This window comes from Manis javanica, chromosome 6 (genome assembly GCF_040802235.1).
Source record: "Manis javanica isolate MJ-LG chromosome 6, MJ_LKY, whole genome shotgun sequence".
In the NCBI taxonomy this organism is placed as follows: Eukaryota; Metazoa; Chordata; class Mammalia; order Pholidota; family Manidae; genus Manis; species Manis javanica.
In genome coordinates, this window is record NC_133161.1 from 70,258,044 (window position 1) to 70,277,179 (window position 19,136).

Sequence of the window (19,136 nt, forward strand, 5' to 3'; positions counted from 1 at the left end):
TTAAATAAATTAACTCACTAAACTAAAAAGGAGTAGTTGATAGTCAAAATGTAATTACCATTTGGTAGAAGTATTTTGGCTATATTACATGAGAACATACCTATGACTAGGTACTTGGGGATCTTTCTGGATACAGTAATATTTTCAAATACTGTCCTCAGATTTTGTAATTGCAAAAGTATTATTGAATTTAAAATAGATTAACATTAACTTGACCATGCACAGATATTCCAGGTGAAAAACAACAAATAAAGTATAGTAATCTAGAACTTTGGTAGTAACATGAAAGTCAAAACATAAAATGCATCTTTGCTACTCAAGAACCTCTGAGTAGAAAAAGCCATTTAACTTATGGTAATCCTTCTTACCTCAATTTGTTCTAAAGTATCTTGCAGCTTTGAATTCAGTTCACTATTAAATAAAACAGAGTTAGCTGTTTCTATCTAAAAACAGACAAATCAAGTGCTAATTAAATACATGCTGGCTGAAAAAAATGATAAATTCACAGATCAACAGTATGGGCAGTAAGTTACACTGCTAATTCTACAGACAGTGCAACAAGGCAAGAAAAAAAAATAAAAGGAGAAGAAACAGAAAGTCACTACTAGCAGCAACAGGATTGTGTGGGTAGAAATTCGTAAAGAATCTACAGATAAACTAAGAATTTAAGAATTTTAAAATGATACCAAGTTTCAAAGATAAAAAGTAGACTATAGATAAAAAGTAAAATTTCAAAAATAAAATTAATTTATATCTATTAAAAATAAAGCATTAGACAATGAAATTTTTTAAAATACCATTTCAAAAAACCAAATACATAAATCTAATAAATACACAATTTATAATTGAGCCAAAATAAAAAAGTCTTTACATACATGGAGGTATATACCTTGTAAAGAGACTAAAATCTTCAATATAGTTAAAATACCAGTTCTCACCAAAATAATCTCCTAGAATAACTGAAATTCTAATCAAAATTTTGTTTGTGGAAACTGATAAGCTGCTTCTAAAATTTATGTGAAAACTCAAAGGGCCGTTAATAGTCAAGAATATCTTGAAGAACAATGTTGGAGGAAATATATACTAAAATAGGCAATGGCTTATTATAAAGATGGTGTGGTACTGACACAGGATACATTAAACAGATCAACAGAACAAAAATAAAGGAAAAAAGACTTGAACAAATAGAACTGGCAAAGGAGATCTATGAAATCATACACAGTTAGCCCTTGCATGTGGGTGTTTTTTTCAATAAGCACAGAACAGTAGTGTAAATGTACTTTCTCTTCCTTATGATTTTCTTAATAACATTTTCTCTTTTCTAGCTTACTTTATTGTTAAGTATTTAATACATATAACCTACAGAATATGTGTTAATCAACTGTTTACATTATTGGTAAGGCTTCTGGTCAACAGTAGGGTAGTTAAGTTTTGGGGCAGTCAGAAGTTATATGGGGGTTTTTGACTGTACATGGGGTCAGCACATCTAACCCCCATGCTTTCAAGGGTGAAATGTAAACAGGAACTTCAATTAGTCATTCAGGAAATGCACATTAAAACTACATTAAGACACCGTAACAAACAGAATGACTAAAAATATATTTTTTTTATTAAAAATGACATCAACAAATGTTGGCAGATACAGATCAATAAATGTTGGCAAGGATACAGAGCAAATCAAACACTCAGTTCAATGATGGAAGAAGGAGAAACTGACAATGACCGCTTTGGAAAGCTGTAACATCTACTGAAACTCAACACACACTTGAAGCAACAAAACTGTCTATGAAAAATTAAATGGATAAAGCGTGATATATTTATATGATGAAATACTATAGCAATAAAAATGTATCAACTGAACCTCAAAGATATGATATTGGGCAAAATAAGTCAGTATAAAAATACGTATCGTAGATTCCACTTACACAAAGTTCAAAATAGACAAAATTAACCTAATGACAGATGTTTACCCTGGTACCCAGAACAGTGGTTACCCTGGTAGAATAATGACTGGGATGGGGCATGAAGGAAGTTTCTCGGGTACCAGAAATATTCTATTTCTAGGAGGTAATTACACAACTATATTCACTATACAAAAATGTATTGAGTTACACACTTAGGATAAGTGATGGAACCTGATTTTGTTCCCTTTATTTCTCTCTAGGTCAGTTTGAAAAAAAAAAAAAAAGAGAGACAAGAAACAGACTGGCATTATTTGAATTATAATATCTCATTACTGAAAAGAAATCTGTGACATCTAACAAAATCAATAAAATTGCAGAGAAAACTTTTAACAAGATAAAGGCAAAAAATTACTAAAATAGTAAGAACAAGTGGAAAATGTAGTTTAGTACACCAAAATTATACAAGGTTTTTACAACTGTTATCTGATTATAAATTTGTCCTATTTGACTCTCAAAGTCCTATTTGACTCTCAAAGCAAATAGGGAGAGCCACACTACAAAATTCAGTGTCCATAATATCAAAACATACCAGTAACTGAAGGGAAAAAAAAAACAAACAAAGAGACAAAATAATTTTTCCTGGCATTAAGTTCTGAGAGAAAAATTTGCCAGTCTTGATAAAAGGGACAATGACTTTTCATTATCCAAAGCGCAAGTCCCTTACAGAATATACAGTAGTGGATTCATGGATTCCTTGCATTTGCTTCTTATAGGGCCTTCTAGTGCAAGCTGAGAAGGTAACACCAGAGTGATGTGGTATACACAGATACAGATACATAGATGGATATAAAGCAGCTTGTCAAAAAAGTAAAACCAGTAATAATACAAGTACCTGGTTTTGGATGGTCTCAAGCACACAAAGGTCCAAATATCCAAAGGAATTAGACTATTTGCCACAAATTCTATGTATCATAAGCACAGTTTTGATTAAGTCAGGCATTAGAGATTATATTTTCTAGCAAAAACTGAGAGTGAACAAAACTATATTATTTGATAATCAACAGTGTGAGATTGATTCCTTACTAGAAAAATTAAGATCTCTAACCAGGATTTATGCCTGAAAAACAGCCACAGTCCACAGATACAGGTGAAGGAAATACTTTAAGGCAGGACTGAGATTTTTCCCTAAAAAAATTATTCTGGAACAATTTCTGGCCAAAAAATAATAAGTGAATGAGTGAATGAAAATAAGAATGAAAGCTAGAGACTCCCCAAAAAGAACAGCTATGATATACCTTAGTGCTTAGAAATAATTAAATAATTCATCATCCTACCCACCCCCCCATTAAAACACACTAGTATCTTCTCCCAGAATTGTTCCTTCTGCCATGTTCTTTTGATTCAAGCTCGACTCAAACCAGCAATGTAAGGATGCCTAGTCTCCACATCTACAGCTATCCTCTCTACCAACTGAGCTATCAAAGTACTCTCTTTTGATTCATATCTTCACCACCCATTCAATCCAAGCTGAAAATATCAAAACGTCTATTTTAATTCTTCCCTCTCATCATATGTAACTAGTATAATCAAATCCTGTTGATTCTACCACTATTTCAGTATTTCTCACATCCACCTATGCTCTCCTTTCTCAATTTTGTGTTTTAAACATTATCACCTTTTGCTTGAATTATCTGAATAGCCTCCTAATGAATCTCTTGCATACAACACACACATCCTATCCTTCAATCCATCCATTTATTTGACAAACCCCATCAACCTACTGAATATGGAACATTGTATAACTGCCTCCAAAAAGTTTTCAGGAATAGCTCAGCACAGGGGGTCTAACTTCAGGCTGGATTTGGTCACTATTCTGTTTGACTTGGCAGACAGTGTTCTTGTATGAGAAAGGTTTTAGGCAAGGCCTAATCAGTCCTATGGGCCTAACCATTTACTGCTACCCTACATTTGGCAGCTTCACAAATACATTACCTGCCTGATCCCTCAAGATATCTGAGTTTGCATCTTCCAAACAAAGCAGTAATGAAGTCTCATTAATCCACTGCTTAAAACCTTTGGTGGCATATTAAACCAAGGCAAAGCCCCAAATTGGAACGGGATGTAAGATTCTTAATAACTGACATGCAAAATTATTTCCACTCATCTTCAGCATCTATATTTTAGTCATATGGACTATGTGCAAATTCCCCAAACAAATCACAGACTTCCACACCCTCTGTTCTTGCAATATAATGTTCACAGTAACTTCAACATACCATCTCCTTTTCCCATTTACCTTGCCAGGCCCAACCTGAATGTCACCTCTTCTGGGAAGTCTTTCCCTGCTGATTCTGCCCCTAATTTTCACAATGCTGTTTATAGCATCCTGTATGAGAGTAAGGAATATCTGTGACTGTCACTCTCAGAAGAGACTGTGTCTTATACCCCAGTGACTCCCCAGGACTAACTAAACCCATTGCCTGACTCAGAGCAGGTAATGAGTATCTGCTAAGTCAAATCTGTAATTCAAACAAAACTGGCAAAATTTTACCATCATTCCTTTAACACCAATTCTCTACCTCAATAAATAAAACTATACAGACAGAAAAAAAGGAGACTGTTTGGTTTATTAAAAATGCTTTCAAATCTGTAACTGCAATTTAACAACAATTTCTTACTAATTAAAAATACATAATAAAAATTATGTGATTAAAGAGTGGACATATTAACTAGATAGCCTTTAAAGAAATCTTCAGCCATCATTTAGAAACATGAATTCAAATCATTTCAATCAATTAATCAATGTTAAAAGGATCTATTTGTAAACACTTGGATAAATAAAAGTTATATTATGACAAAAAAAAATAAGTAGAATTCTGTCTTCTTCTAAGACAGAAGACTAAAAAGCCATTAAAGGCTATTTGCAAGCTGAATGGAATGAATGGAACGGTTTTGGGGGCACTTTTACCATCACTACAGAAAACATTAAAGACAGCATATCCATAAATAATTAATGGTGTTCTTTTATACAGATGATATAGGGCAAACACACTCACAAAATGAGTCCTAGAAAGGTCACATATAAATCAAAATTTTGCACAAATTTGACCGTACTGAAAAACAAGATGGCAGGGATGTAATTAGCATCTCAGTGATCTTTCCCTGGTGTGTTACCAGTGAACCATGTGGCTTCAGTCAAGTCTCTTAATTTCTCTGGGCATCAGTTTCCTAGACAAGTGGGCTGGATCTGAAGGGCTGCTTCCAGCTCTAAAGTTTCAAGATGCTAGCATATGTTGAACACCAGTTACCCAACTATAATACCAGTGCATATGGTTCAACAGAGTGATAAAACTTCTAGAACAAACCTAAGTAAAATTTACCCTTCCAAGTTATATACTATACATCCATGGCCCCTGGAATTTTCAGTCTGTTTAGATCAGAGGTCTATTTCAGGGGTTTTAATCAACTCACAGCTGGCAAAGATTTATTTCTTCAAACCTCAGAGAAAACCTGATTTTTAAACACTCTGAACCTAAACCAACAATCTTGTGGTACCATGAAGTGTCCACAGGATCCTTTCCACCATGCACGAACTGTGAAAGGACTCCTAAAATCACTTCCATCTCCCCAGATTTCTGTCCTCACTCTGTCCAGAAATCCCTGACCTAATCCAGAGCATAATCCTTCACCACAGAGAAAAAAAGCTCTGAATCCATTACTAAGGATATTAAAGCTAATTCAAAACATCTCCAAACTTAATGAATTATAACTAGAAGAGAGAAAGATCACATCAGGAGTCAAATCTAGCCAACAGCCTATGTTTCTGAATAGTTTTTTTAGTACACAGCCACATGAATTTTCTTACATATCATCTAAGGCTGCTTCCAGTGTACAAGGACAGGGCTGAATAGTTGTAACAGAGACAGTAAACCTTAAAATATTTATTACCTGGACCTTTAAAAACAAAGTTTGCCGATCCTGTGCTAGACAGAATTCAGCAGATGACTTTTTCATTGGTCAACTGATCAGTTAAAAACAGGATTATTTATATATATGTGTCTACCTGTGTATTGATTTTTTTTAAACTAAAATTATACAAATGTACTTCATTCACTCATTTTTTTAATTAGAGCAGACATCTTTTCATTTGGTTGGAGTTTTAACTTCTTAGTCTCATATGAGCCAAAGCACAAATAAATTGTAATTTCAAGTTTGTTTCTCTTAAGGTGAAGTAGAAACTTACAAATGTAAAACAATCCAAATCACATTTAGTTACCTCATATCCCCCAATTTTTATGATTTGTCTTATCTACAACAAATTCGAAAGGAAATTTATTCTTAACAGTATGTTTTGTTTTCCAATGCATTCAATTTACTTTCAAAAACTGTGTCACTTCATTAATTTACTTACTTGAACAACATATATACAGTAACAAACACAACTGGCAAAAAAAGGCTTAGGAAAAAAATACAACTAACTCTAGTAAGTATACACTCAGCTAAAGGAGCAGAGTAATAAAAACTGGCCTCCTAACCATAAGCTTCCACTGTAACAGCTATTCCATTAAGTGGTTAAAAGCAACAAGCTCTGTATTCCAACATAGCTAATTTTAAATCCTTGCTCCACTACACATTTTACAAAGCATCAATTTCCTCATCTATAAAATAGGGACAAATAGCAACATCTCTGAGGACTATTCTGTGAATACCAAATAAGAAACGGGCAGGAAAATGATTTGTATAGTGCTCACACATAGTGAAGGCCAAAAAATCTGAAGTATTAGCATAACCATCAGCCGGCATCATGATTCAATTTTTAAAAGCTAAAAAATAAAGCTTTAGTGAGAAAAATATAATCAAAACCTAATTTTAAAGTACTGTGAGGTTAGTGCTGCCTTGGCTAACAGTGCCTAGCTTCTACTCCCACTCCTGCAAATGTCAGTATTTCTCACTCCTGCAGGGTTGTAAGAAGTGAGCCATTCACAGCATGAACACCTCCAATATTCTTCTGTTTGTGCACTCTATGCTATTCACTGGCATATTATCCTGCTGCCCTGCCTGTTAACTGTCTATTATTATAAACCCCTAGAGAACAAATACATTTCAAAAGCTCTGGGAATAGTTAAGTAACATAGCATCTCGTGCAGATAAGCATTAAATAATACTTCATTCTTAATTATCTAGAAGTAAAAACTTCTACACAGATTACTTTTCTGGATGACTGATGAAATTTTAGAACATCAAGCAAAAAGAGGAAAATCCCAAAATTTCTAAAGGGAATACATCATTTATACTGGAATGAGAACATGTGTAACACTTGACTCTGTATAGACTAAATTAAGATCACCTCAAAATCTAAATTTTACCTCTATATGTCTCAAAATCTAAATTTTACCTCTATATGTATCTCTATCAAAAAAAAATTTTTTCTCAGAGAGGTAACTGTAACAAGACAAGAGGATATGTAAAAAAGGAATATAATAAGGAAATGATAGCAGCTGAGTAGGGCCTAAAAAAATGAAAAATGTTCAAAAGAAAAAAGTACTAATGTATTCTGATGTTCATTTAGAAACAAAAGATTAAGTATCCTAAAAGTCCAGTCATTCTACTTAGTTCTGCAGATTGTAATATTTACATAATACAGTCAATATGATTTCTATTAGGCTAATTTTTTTAGAAGTAACATACTAAAAAACCACAGATTTAATTATAGTTGTAAAAAGAATATAAATGTGGTAAACTTGATCAAGTAAAAATAAGTTTATTAAAGTTTCACTAACAAAACCTGGAAGATGAGGAAAGGAAGAGAAGCAAAGTATACCAAATCCTATCTCTTATTGGTATTTTGTTACAGGGAATAAACAGGGCATCAACAACTATCTACGGCAATAAGTCAGGAAAAAGGTATTTTAATGTAATACTTTAAATTACAATGAGATCTACTAGGAAAAAATTAATAAGATGTAAAAGTGGTTTACTCCAGGGAGTAGGAACAGGAATGCTGGGTTGGGCAGAACAAAGAACCTTTACCTTTCATTTAAGACCCTTTGTTCAAATATATGTTTTTGCCATTTGTAGATTTTACTTAACATCACTTTAAAATGGTATGGCACAGTTTTGGGGAGAGGAAAATAAGTTACAATAACAGATAAGGAAAAAATAAATAAATAAATAACAGATAAGGAGTGCACACAGTATCCAAATAGCATGGTATCAGTAACTTGGCCCAAGCAAATCCAGCAACAAGGACTCTGGATCTACGAATGGGTCTAGCTGGCTGGACTAGAGACCCAGCAGAACCACTCCCTGCTAGAACACTGCCCCCCAGCAGGATTCCAGAGTTCCCCTTTGCTGAGCCTAGAGGAATAGAAAGCAAATATTATCTTGCTGGAAAGGAATCATGGGCAATAGGGGAAGAGGAGTTTACTAGTACTGCAGTAATTATACCTAAAAGATGTGTTCATTGCATCTACAATTTAAAGAAGTTCTAAAACCCACAATTTTCATTCAACTGTCAGGATCATATTCTGAGAAAAAAAAATAAAAGTTTATTTTAAAGATTAGGAGAAATTCAATGCTTCTATGCTAAGGTCCAGTACTGAACATACTAGTTCTGATGGTACACAAACTTTTCACAGGGCATAATCCAGAATGCTCTCAGCTTCCCTCAAGTCGTTTCTTTCAAATGAAATAAACAATAAAGTAGTTTTGACTTTTAAAAGTAACTTTTCTTGAAACTAATTTTGATAAATTTCAGGTGAAAAAGAAATTAAAATGCATCATTCACAGACGTACTTTAACATAAACACACTGATTCTTATTCCGTCAATAAATCCCAATTATATGACTGTCAATCAACTCAAGAAATGTCAAATAATGTAAAAATGTTCCCTGTGAGTTATAAAAATGAGCAAAATTGGTGTTACAGTATCTTTTATTAAAGATGTTGTTGGACACATCTCAAGGAAGATACAAGGTACTGAAGAAGTACCAGTTTTCTTTAGTTTCCAATCAGCTGGGCACATCATATTACTTGATACTTCATGCATTCAATTACATAGTCACATAACCTGAAAACTACCAAGTATACAGACAGCAACTCTTTATGCAGAAGCAAATATGTGAATTCCGTTTTTTCTACTTTCAGAATCATAAGAGTCAGCCCTCAGTTGTTCCATGAATATATTCCTAAGACAAGGTCTCTGCCCTCTACCAAAACCTTATTTCCAGTAAAGAAGTGATATGACTAGGAAAGGAATGGAAGGAGAAACATACATTCTACCAAGAAAAAATTAAGAACTGGACAAGCAGGCACACTGTGCATATGAACTTACCTACAATTACAAAAAAAAAAAAAAAAATCACACCAGAATCTGGAAATGCTCTGAATCATGGGGTGGTTTTCTTCAGGACATGTCTACAGGGACTGTATTTCATGATTCTCTAGTCATCAACAGAAGTTAAAATAAATTTAAATGTTAAAGAAAATAAGAGTGTAAATTCGGTTGGAAATGAATTATTATTCCTATGATTTTCAGAGTGTCAAACGATTTTTCACTCTAATTCACTCATATCCAAGCAAAGATCAAACCTTGCCATTGGCTAAATTCCATAGCTCCAGGTAAACTAAATGAATTTTTCAAGTGCTGATGAATCACATCTGAATAGACCCAACTATGAAGTTCAAAAACAGGTTCAATATTGTGTTCAGAAGACCAGAAGAAAAAGAAAAGAAATAAATGTGTAGGATAAAAAAGTACATCTAATTAATAGACAAAAATAAAAGAAGTCAGAATAAAATCCCAGAATATAATTCCTTTCACTTTTGCAGACTCAACCTGTCCCACATATCAACTAATTCTATCGCTATATCCCACATCACGTTATCTTACTACAAGAAGTGAACAAACTTCTCAAGCTCTCTCAACTAGGAAAAGGGTAAAAGAAGGGGTGAAGGGAATATGGGCTTGGGACAGGCAGGATGAATGACAAGCAGTGTGCTGGTATGCAGGGAGAACTGCTGGTGCAGGGGCTGTTACCACCCCAAACAATTTCCAACTTGTATCTCTGCTCTTCAGCCACCCTAACGTTGTTACTAAATCACCAAAGTAAAAACACAATTCTAACAGCTTTCCAGAAAACCTAAGGCAAAATCCCATTACAATGAATTCCTTGGGACATTTTAACATATTTGTGCATGTATTTTTACCTATTTTCAGAGAATAAAACAAACTTTTCTTATCATTACATGCATGACTCACCTATGTAAACACAGCATGCTTCTTAGAGTGTGTTACCTAAAATAAAACACTTACTACTTTAAATCCCCATTACAGATCTTTTAAATTTCAAATATTTCATCAGGTCAGGTAACTGCAGTCATACCTCCTCCACATATCACTATTACATTAATGAAAAAGTACTAGAAGCCACTTCATGCTAACTTTAAAAAGCCCAAAAATAATTTCTTTTAAAAACACTTTTTTATAGTTAACTCTCATCAAGTAAGGTATTTACTTTAGCAAGCTAAAATGAAATTTTTCATTATGGAAAAAATAAAGTGTCAACATATGTCACCTGCTCCCTCAATTTCCTGCCACCAAATTTCCACGACCATTCTTTCCTATTAAAATAGATGGTGACCTTTGCAAAGTCAATCTCTGCTATAATCCCTGCAAAGCCTTACTTTATTATGTTCTCTATTTTCTACTCCTCCCTCTTTCTTAAAGATTTTCAAATATTCAGGTTTTCCCCCTCAATTCTACATCCCTCCTATTTTATAAAATTTCCTCACCCTACCTGACACTTCAACAAAATCTGTCCCAACAAGGTCAACTATGACTTGTTACTATAAATCCAAGAGATAGATATTTTTAGTCCTCATTTTGCTTGGCATCTCTGCAAAGACTTCATTTCACCATGACACCCGTAGTCTTCCATCTACTACCCCTCATATCGTGGCTTAGCTAACCCCTGCTGCCCCTCCTTCAGGTCCTCCTTAGTCTTGATGCCCTAAGGAGAGTAACATCTACTGCTTCCATGTATGCTCAACTTCCTTCTCCCTAAGGGCACAACCCACTTGTGCCTTCTTCAATCCAAGCCCTTCTCAGATAGACTATGTAACTCTAGAAAATCAGGGATTATACTGACCACACTGTCTGTAATCATCACTATATAACCAATTTCAAAGCAAAGCACCTGGCATGCAATAAGCACTCAGGAAATACATAACTGCCTGAATTATGTTTATCCAATCATAAGTAGGCTGTTCTCACAATAACAAATTTATCACCACACGATGAACTAAATGTGTACCATGTTTTTTTCTGGACCTAGAAGACATTGTTAAAAATTTTTAAATATATTCAACATACTACAGTTAATTCTCCACTCAATTTAAAAAGTGTAAATGATATAATCAAGTTGACATAATAGTGACAGTTAATCAGTATCAAAATGGATAAAACCAAAATGCCACTGGTACTATCCTAGAACTATACATTCCCTCATCAAATTAAAAGTGTGTTGTTTCAAAATATGAATGATTCTAAAGAAAAAAATACCATAAATATTTAAATAGTATCGCCAAAAAGGAAATATCTAGCCCTCACCCAGCAGGGACCTATGATATGAGAGTATATGAAAAGCAAAAATTCAACTCAAAGCTGTATAAACATTTTGGTCTACCATAATCCTATCAGTTTGCAGATACTAGCAATCAAAACATACACCAGTGCATCATGCTTACTGACTGTCAGAACTTCCATTCAGAGAGACTCAAGAACTGTATTCTAGGGTAGATATGAATTTCATTTGAAAGTGGGTTTGCTTGGCAAGCATGCTATTTTACTTAGATTGTACGTTTATTTGTGGTGGTTTTAGAGGAATGATGGAAATCACCCATGGGAATTAGAGACTCCAAGGCACGACCTCAGGAATGCAAGACCTTCATTTTAAGCAGGCCAAAAATCCATTAATAAAGTTAAAACTAACAGCAAAGGATGCAGCAGCCATTACTACATTGTATATTTTCTAAATAAATAAACAAAAGATGCAGCACACTAAACACACAATCACTTAAATATCACAATGATGATGATTACACAAAATGAAATCACACTTAAACTTTCCAAAAGAATTCTTATCGTGAGGCAAGCCCCCGAACCACTTGGATCTGAAAAACAACCTGCAATAACATTCTCAATATTTATGAGGTGGGCAAAGTGAGGGAGGAAGAATTCCCAAGAGATGCAATGGAGGTGTGAACAAATTCATTCTTCTCTGCCACTCAATAAAAATGAAATCAACAAGATTGGAGAACAGGGGAACAAAGTTGCAAAGTGGGGAGAAAGACAGAATTAAAAGGTATCTATCTGATCTTCTACACCTGAAGATTGCTATTCATAATTTTAGTGTACTGCCCATTTATGAACAAGAATACTAAACTAGAACATAGCACTTAATATTAACTTTCCATGTTTATTACATTGTATGTTATACATCAAAATCTGACAATATAGTCAGCTTTAAAATTTTCGTATTACCTTACCTTATGCAGCTGTAATGCTTAAAAGTACTGGCAGCTTTCTGACATTCCAAGCACAACTGAATAGCTCCTGGATAATCTTCCTCCTTGAGATAACAACAGAAGTCATTAGTCAGGGAGCATTTTTCTTAAGGCCCCTGAAAAACACGAATCTCTATTCATACTCTAACCAAAAGCTACAGAACCAGAAAATTTCAATTCCCTTTGTTAGAATACCAACAATAAATAATAAAATATAAAGAGGCAACTAGCTCCAAGCCTAGAATGTATGCATAATAAAAATACTGTGTTCCCTCAGGTACTCAGTAACATCCCTCTGAGACCATGACATGTGGATAAAGCCTATACACAATTATAAGCTGCTTTGCAAGGAAGGTGTTCCTTAACTGGTAACATTTTTTTTCAGTAATGCTTCTATAAAATGTTCCAAAACAGTAGGCATTCTATGTGTAATCAACATTCAACAGTTCTACCATCAAGAAATCAATAAATATTTTTAAATAAAACTGAAAAAATATGAAATTTTCATTAACAATCTCAGAATATTTTTATGACCTAAACAGTAGTTTGACGCCAAATGAATTTTTCATGTGCATTTCTCAAAACACTATGTTAGTGGAAAAAGTTTAGAAGTAACACAGCGATTACACAGAAAATCATTAAAAATTTTCCTATGCTCATCTCTAAATTCAACAATTGCAATCCAAACTATTAGGGATGCTGAGATGATGACAAAGTACCTACCCAAAGGAGCTCAAATATTATGAGGAAACACACAACCTTCACATGAGCAAGTACCTTCACCTGCTACAGATGCTCTCTATATAATACACCAATTTGAGAAAAACATCTCAGTTCTTTCCACTATAGCTTTTCTATTTAACATTACCAGGATCACCATATTTCCAAGCTTTGTTAACTTACCTCCAGCATTTCACTTAAGCGCACATCTGTTCTTTGCTGAAAAACAAAAATCAAAAGGTAAAATCTGTTTCAACCATAAAATTAAGTTGCAATTTTTACAAAGTAACCTGTATATACCAATGTTTTTATAGTTCTCAGAGATTTCAGAAGTCCAATCAGCAACTGACGTTTCCTTTGATTTGCAAGAAGGCCTAAACTAGCTTGAGTAAAACCTTCCTTTGCAATATTCAAGTGTCTGTAAAAGTGAACAATAAATAGTTACATTTTTCTAGTATAATAATAGTATTCACACAGAACAATTAGGCAACTAATGAGATAGTATGCTGGATTACTCTTAAAATCAGGGATTATAAGTACTATATGCCAAATTTATTCAATGGCTCGGTCTAAATCAGCATTACTCAAAGCATCGTGGGTGGACTGGTGCCAGTCCTCAAATTCTTACCAGTCCTTGAGAAAAAGCGTTGAAGACACAGCAAAAGTTGACATGATAATTTTACATTTGATGACTTAATAATTGAAAAACTGGGACTCTATTTTGTATGTTTTGGGTTTTTTTTTTCATTTCATTTTCCTAGTATTTTATTTTTATTGCATTTTACAAAAGTAACCGTCCGTAACGAGTAGGAAACTAGAAAAGAAAAACAAACTGGTCCTTTACCATATACAGTTTGGAAAGCACCAATCTAAGCAATACAAAAACTAATATTTTTAAGCTATACCTAGACTTATAGACATTTCCCACGTATTTTAATGCAGATTTTAGATCACAATGTATGTTCAGTTAATGTTATTCTAGAAACCAGTTATAAAAAAAATCAATTATGATAGTTTCACAGTTTTCCTTGAAATGTTTGCCAGTTTAATGAACAAAATATCATCAAATGCAATACCTCCTCCCATTTGTGCAGATAACAGCAGCTAACTGAAGACCTGTCTGTAATGAGGTAACTCTTTCAAGTTCCTATGGGAAGATAAGGTACAGGTTAATGCTAGAGGCATTGTATTTTTCTTTCCTATTCATATGGCACTCTAATAAAAATTTTAGTGGGTTTCAAAGAAAAGCCTGCCTGGGAAACAAAATAGCAACAAAAATACCTGAATCTTACTCAGATTGGTGCATTTTTCACAGAACTATTTAAAATGACCACTTTCAACTGATTTTCATAAACATATGACAAAATAGTTAGTACCATGTATAAGGAAATCTAGACCCAACCTAGTTTATACAGGAACAAATACTAATAATAAATCCACTTAAATGTTTCTATCCAACTTCACACATGGTAATCAAGGATACAACAAATATGATCTGTTTGCTAAGATGCTTTGACAGTAAATGTCTTCATTTGAACACTGGTAGGTATTTTAGTGGATTGTGAAGTCTGATTTTCTGATAAAAAGACAGATTGTTACATTGCCATTGAGAGGCCATTGTGTTACAATGTACTTAAGAAGCAATTTTCACTGACACTTCTAAAGCTTGGAAAACCAAAGAGGTTACTTCGAAATCAGCTGTACACTCTTGCACTTTTTGAGATGGGTGAATTCCCCCCAAAATGGGAGAGAAACACACACACACAATCTCACAGTCAATGTTGCTACAGAATGATAGACAAAAGAATAAAATAATTCAACAGTTTCAAGTGTAAGTCACTCAAACAATTTTAAAATTTCACTATTAAAAATAACAAATATTAACCTACCTTTACATAAGCAGGCTGTTTTTCAAGGATTAAATCTGCAACTTTTTTTGAGACCTGTAACAACATGCAATCACACAAAAGAAGTAAAAGAAAAAGCCTTGTGCTTATCACATTTTATATTTAACATTTTTGCAAGAGTGTTCCCTTGGTCTTCCCAGTAACTTCTACAGCAGATACTGGCGTGCTATGGTCACACACATTTCTCTGGACTATGAAATTAATAAAAGAGATACAGCACAGGGCACAGTACTTGGTCCTTCACAGACACTAAATAAATGGTCATTATTACCATTGATAATGAGTATCATTATCTGACTTAACCCAACATGCATAAAATTGTAACATCTTTAAGGATACTAGATTTGCTTGAAAAAAGATGAGCTTGTTATGATAAATAAATGTTTAACCTATTGAATTCATGGAGACAATATTTTGGCAATTGAGAACACCCTTGTACTCTTTAGATCCTTTGTACCTCAAGAACTTTGGTCCTCTACTGCTAAAAAATTAAGAACATGCATTTTTTTGGAATGGTATGAAGATACCTAAGGTCTTCTTGGTCAAGTCCATGAATAATGTTCATGTATGCAAGTCAGAATTACATACAATAATTGTTAACATAAGGCTCTTATTTCACAATTTCAAGGGCCCCTGCCAGACTACACTACAGCAGTACCTTGTCTAGCACGAAGCATGCACATTGAAGGTATTTAGTAAATGTCTACTCATGAAACACAACTGGCTCCCCTTTCCCTGGACAGCTGAGAACAAAACATACATGTGTTCAACTACTGCATTAGCCCTTTCATGTTTTCTTCATTTGCTTTGAATTTGTACAGATTTACAGACATGAATTTATATAAATGTACCCACACAGAACCCACCTACTTTTACCAAATTGGGTTAAAAAAAAAATAGACAATGTAGTTACTTATTGTTAGTGTGCACTGTGTCAGGCACTGTACTAAGTGCTTTTCCTATATCATCTGAATGAGTACTCCCAATAATCTACTGAAATGGGTCACATGCTTCCTCATTTTCCAGAGGAGTAATCTTAAACATAGTAGTAACTCACCTATAGTCCCACAGTTAGGAAGTGGCAAGGCCAGGATTCAAGCCCAGGTTTATCAAATTCCAAAAGTCACTCTGCTACACGGCCCTTGTGATGGGGCTCATTCCCAAAAGAACATTACCCCATAAGGTATATGGAAGAGTACACACTTAAACATGCTGAAACCAAAAGAAGGCAAAAGATGCCACCATCCACTGAAATCTAATTGTCTAAAAGCACAACATATTTTTTTCTACAAAACCTCCAGTGCTCAAATTCTTTCCCTATACTACCACTGCTACCCCCAGGGAGATCCCAGCACCCACTGAGACCTCTGAATGTAACACAAAAGAAAGAGAAATGTTATCTTCCTTTATTTGTCAGATTTATTATTAAAAATCATATCCTAAATTCATAAAGATAAATTTATTACTATTGTTCCTTTAGTATTAAAAAATTAAAAAAACTATATACTACCATTACTTAATCTTTTATAGTATATATAGTCTAAGTTTTATTAAAGGAGTTAAGCCATATGGGGGAAAATACAGATTTTTTTCAGCACTAGAGAAAATATAGGCCTAACCCATCACTTCACAGATAAAAGAAGAGATTTAGTAAGGTTAAGTGACTTGCCCAATGTCACACAATTAAATAGTAACTACAATGCTGACTTTCTGCAACTTATCCCTGTATTTTCTTTGTACCTATTTCAACTAGAAGTGGGGGCCTTTATTCTGAGATAAGAAAACTCCACGACAAAACTATGCATACGGAAGTCATGCATGCATGACAAAGAGTCAAAAGGTGCTTAGTAATCTGAGGAAAAACTCAAAATTCTTTGATCACAGTTACAATACTAGAGAAAGAACTCAAGTTTTAGAAACAAATCAATCAAGGTAATGTGAGGGAAACTGAATAGGCATTAGATTTTAATATAAATGTATCATTATACATTTGAGTCAAACAATGAGATTTATTTACTGTGTTATTAGTTAAACCATATAATCTGCAAATATTATACCTCTCCTCTGTATTTCATTTATAGTTTTGTCCAACAGTAATGTGTTTTTTACTTACTGCTGCTTGCTGTTGTTTCAATTTGTCTCGGTACTCCTCTAATTCTTGCAAATTGAGAACAGGAGGGAGCTTCTAAACAAATCCATAAACAAACAGTAAAAAATAAATTGTTTAATTTGGCTTCATTTACCTACACACCTCTGACTTATGAAGTACAATCTGTGCATATGAAACAGTGTCACATCCCATTCCCATCCATTCCTCTTATCCTCCCCACTTCCCCCACAATACTCCAAACACAGAAGCTTGCATATCTTTGTTACCCAACCCTCTGGTGCTCCAGTTCCATCCTTCACCCAGCCTACTATCTCTGCTGCTGCCTCCCACCCCCAGAAAAACCCACTCCTAGGACCCCTGGCCCCTAGGCTGAGAGACATTGCTTCCACGACCTGTCACAGGAAAAAGTAAGCAAGTCCCTAACCTTAATCCCACACTCTACCAGCCACAGGTATATCCCTACTTGTCTATGACAGAACTCAAAACATATTTCCCCTGTGAAATACTATGAATGGTAACTAAGCACTACAGTGTGAGAGTGACAGCTATTGCAGTACATCCTAGATCATACATCAGCTTTGGGAGAGTAGTATGGGAAACTAACAAAAACGCACACCACTGTGTGGATGGGAAACACCAACTTAGACTCCAAGTCTCAGTCAACTGACTGATGAAACTTCGGAGTGAGTTGGGGACTGACTTTGTACATAAAGTATACACACATACAGTTTTTGGTTTCATCTAAAACCATATTTCATTATTCTGACTTTTTTTGAATTTCCTTAAATTTCCTTAAATTTTGAATTTCCTTAAACACAGTGTTGTAAACATTATGGCATGAAGGTATTTATCATGACTAAACAATTATGTAAATATACATTCATGATTAAAAGTCTCAGAGCTTTTCCAAATATATAAAATAAGATAGAGGCACATATCAAAAATTACTGAGTATCATAATTCTTCCAAGTGGTAAAGATACCTCAAGACAAATGCTGGGCATTGAAGCCACAGGGCATAAATCTGCAAAGAAGTAAAAAGCTAACCTTTTCAAAGAATATTGCTTTTCTCTCACTTACCAACTTTACATCTCCCTGTATGGCCCCGGAAGATGATTGGTTAGCCAGAGACGGGTAAGATTCCTCAAGGGAGGAACAACCTAAGACAGGCACAGCCGCAGGGGGCCATCAGGTGAGAAATTGGGGATCAACAGAGGTGAGGCTTAGAACCTCACCCCCCCTGTTTTGAGAGAAATCTGCATCCATGGATGTTTTGTTGCCCTTGTCTAGCTTGGATTAATACTTAGTCTACAGGCACAGACCTGATCATCTACATTTGCCCTCTTACAGAACTAAATTATGTTTTCTACCTTTATCTTGCATCTATTCAGCATTTTGTTAAATAAATAAATAAAAAATAAGGGAGAAATGTGGGATTCACATATAAATCAAGTATAAAATCAAATGAATAATCATATCTGACTTGATATGTTTATAGTTCATGATGCGTGATCAAAACTGAAAGTTTCTGTGATATGACTGCCCTTGCACTGTTCACCATGTAAGAACTTATTCACTATGTAAGAACTTGTTCACCATGTAAGAACTTGTTCATTATTCTTCAGAAGATTGGAGACTGTTGAGAATTAGGCTTGGGGTTGATTAATGATTGTGCATTGAGTCCCCTATACAGAATTTTATTGTTGTTAACAACCATTTGATCAATAAATATGAGAGATGCCCTCTCAAAAAAAAATAAATAAAATAAAATAGAGGCAGCATTCGAACATACTGTATGCTAACAGTTAAAAACTAAAAATACAGAAATGTTTCCTGGACTGTATTTTACAGCTGTACTTAATTTTACATTTTTAAAAATAACTTCATCTTTAAACAATGCTGACAGCTCATTAAATCACAATATGGTCA

The 19,136-nt window shown here is 34.2% G+C and overlaps 1 protein-coding gene across 6 annotated transcripts in view; it reads right to left on the reverse strand.

The window, feature by feature from the left end:
- VPS50 (VPS50 subunit of EARP/GARPII complex) overlaps positions 1 to 19,136 on the reverse strand; it is a 151,167-nt gene that overhangs the window by 108,365 nt on the left and 23,666 nt on the right. For all 6 annotated transcript variants that reach the window (XR_012132305.1, XR_012132306.1, XR_012132307.1 and 3 more), the window contains exons 4-10: positions 17,212 to 17,283; positions 15,081 to 15,134; positions 14,268 to 14,338; positions 13,492 to 13,609; positions 13,375 to 13,410; positions 12,454 to 12,536; positions 369 to 411 (exon numbers count right to left, since the gene is read on the reverse strand). Coding sequence is in view for 1 of the 6 variants with exons in the window: in XM_073238826.1 (XP_073094927.1) it covers positions 369 to 411; positions 12,454 to 12,536; positions 13,375 to 13,410; positions 13,492 to 13,609; positions 14,268 to 14,338; positions 15,081 to 15,134; positions 17,212 to 17,283 (477 nt within the window). In the remaining 5 variants the exon portion in view is untranslated. The remainder of the gene's footprint in view (positions 1 to 368; positions 412 to 12,453; positions 12,537 to 13,374; positions 13,411 to 13,491; positions 13,610 to 14,267; positions 14,339 to 15,080; positions 15,135 to 17,211; positions 17,284 to 19,136) is intronic.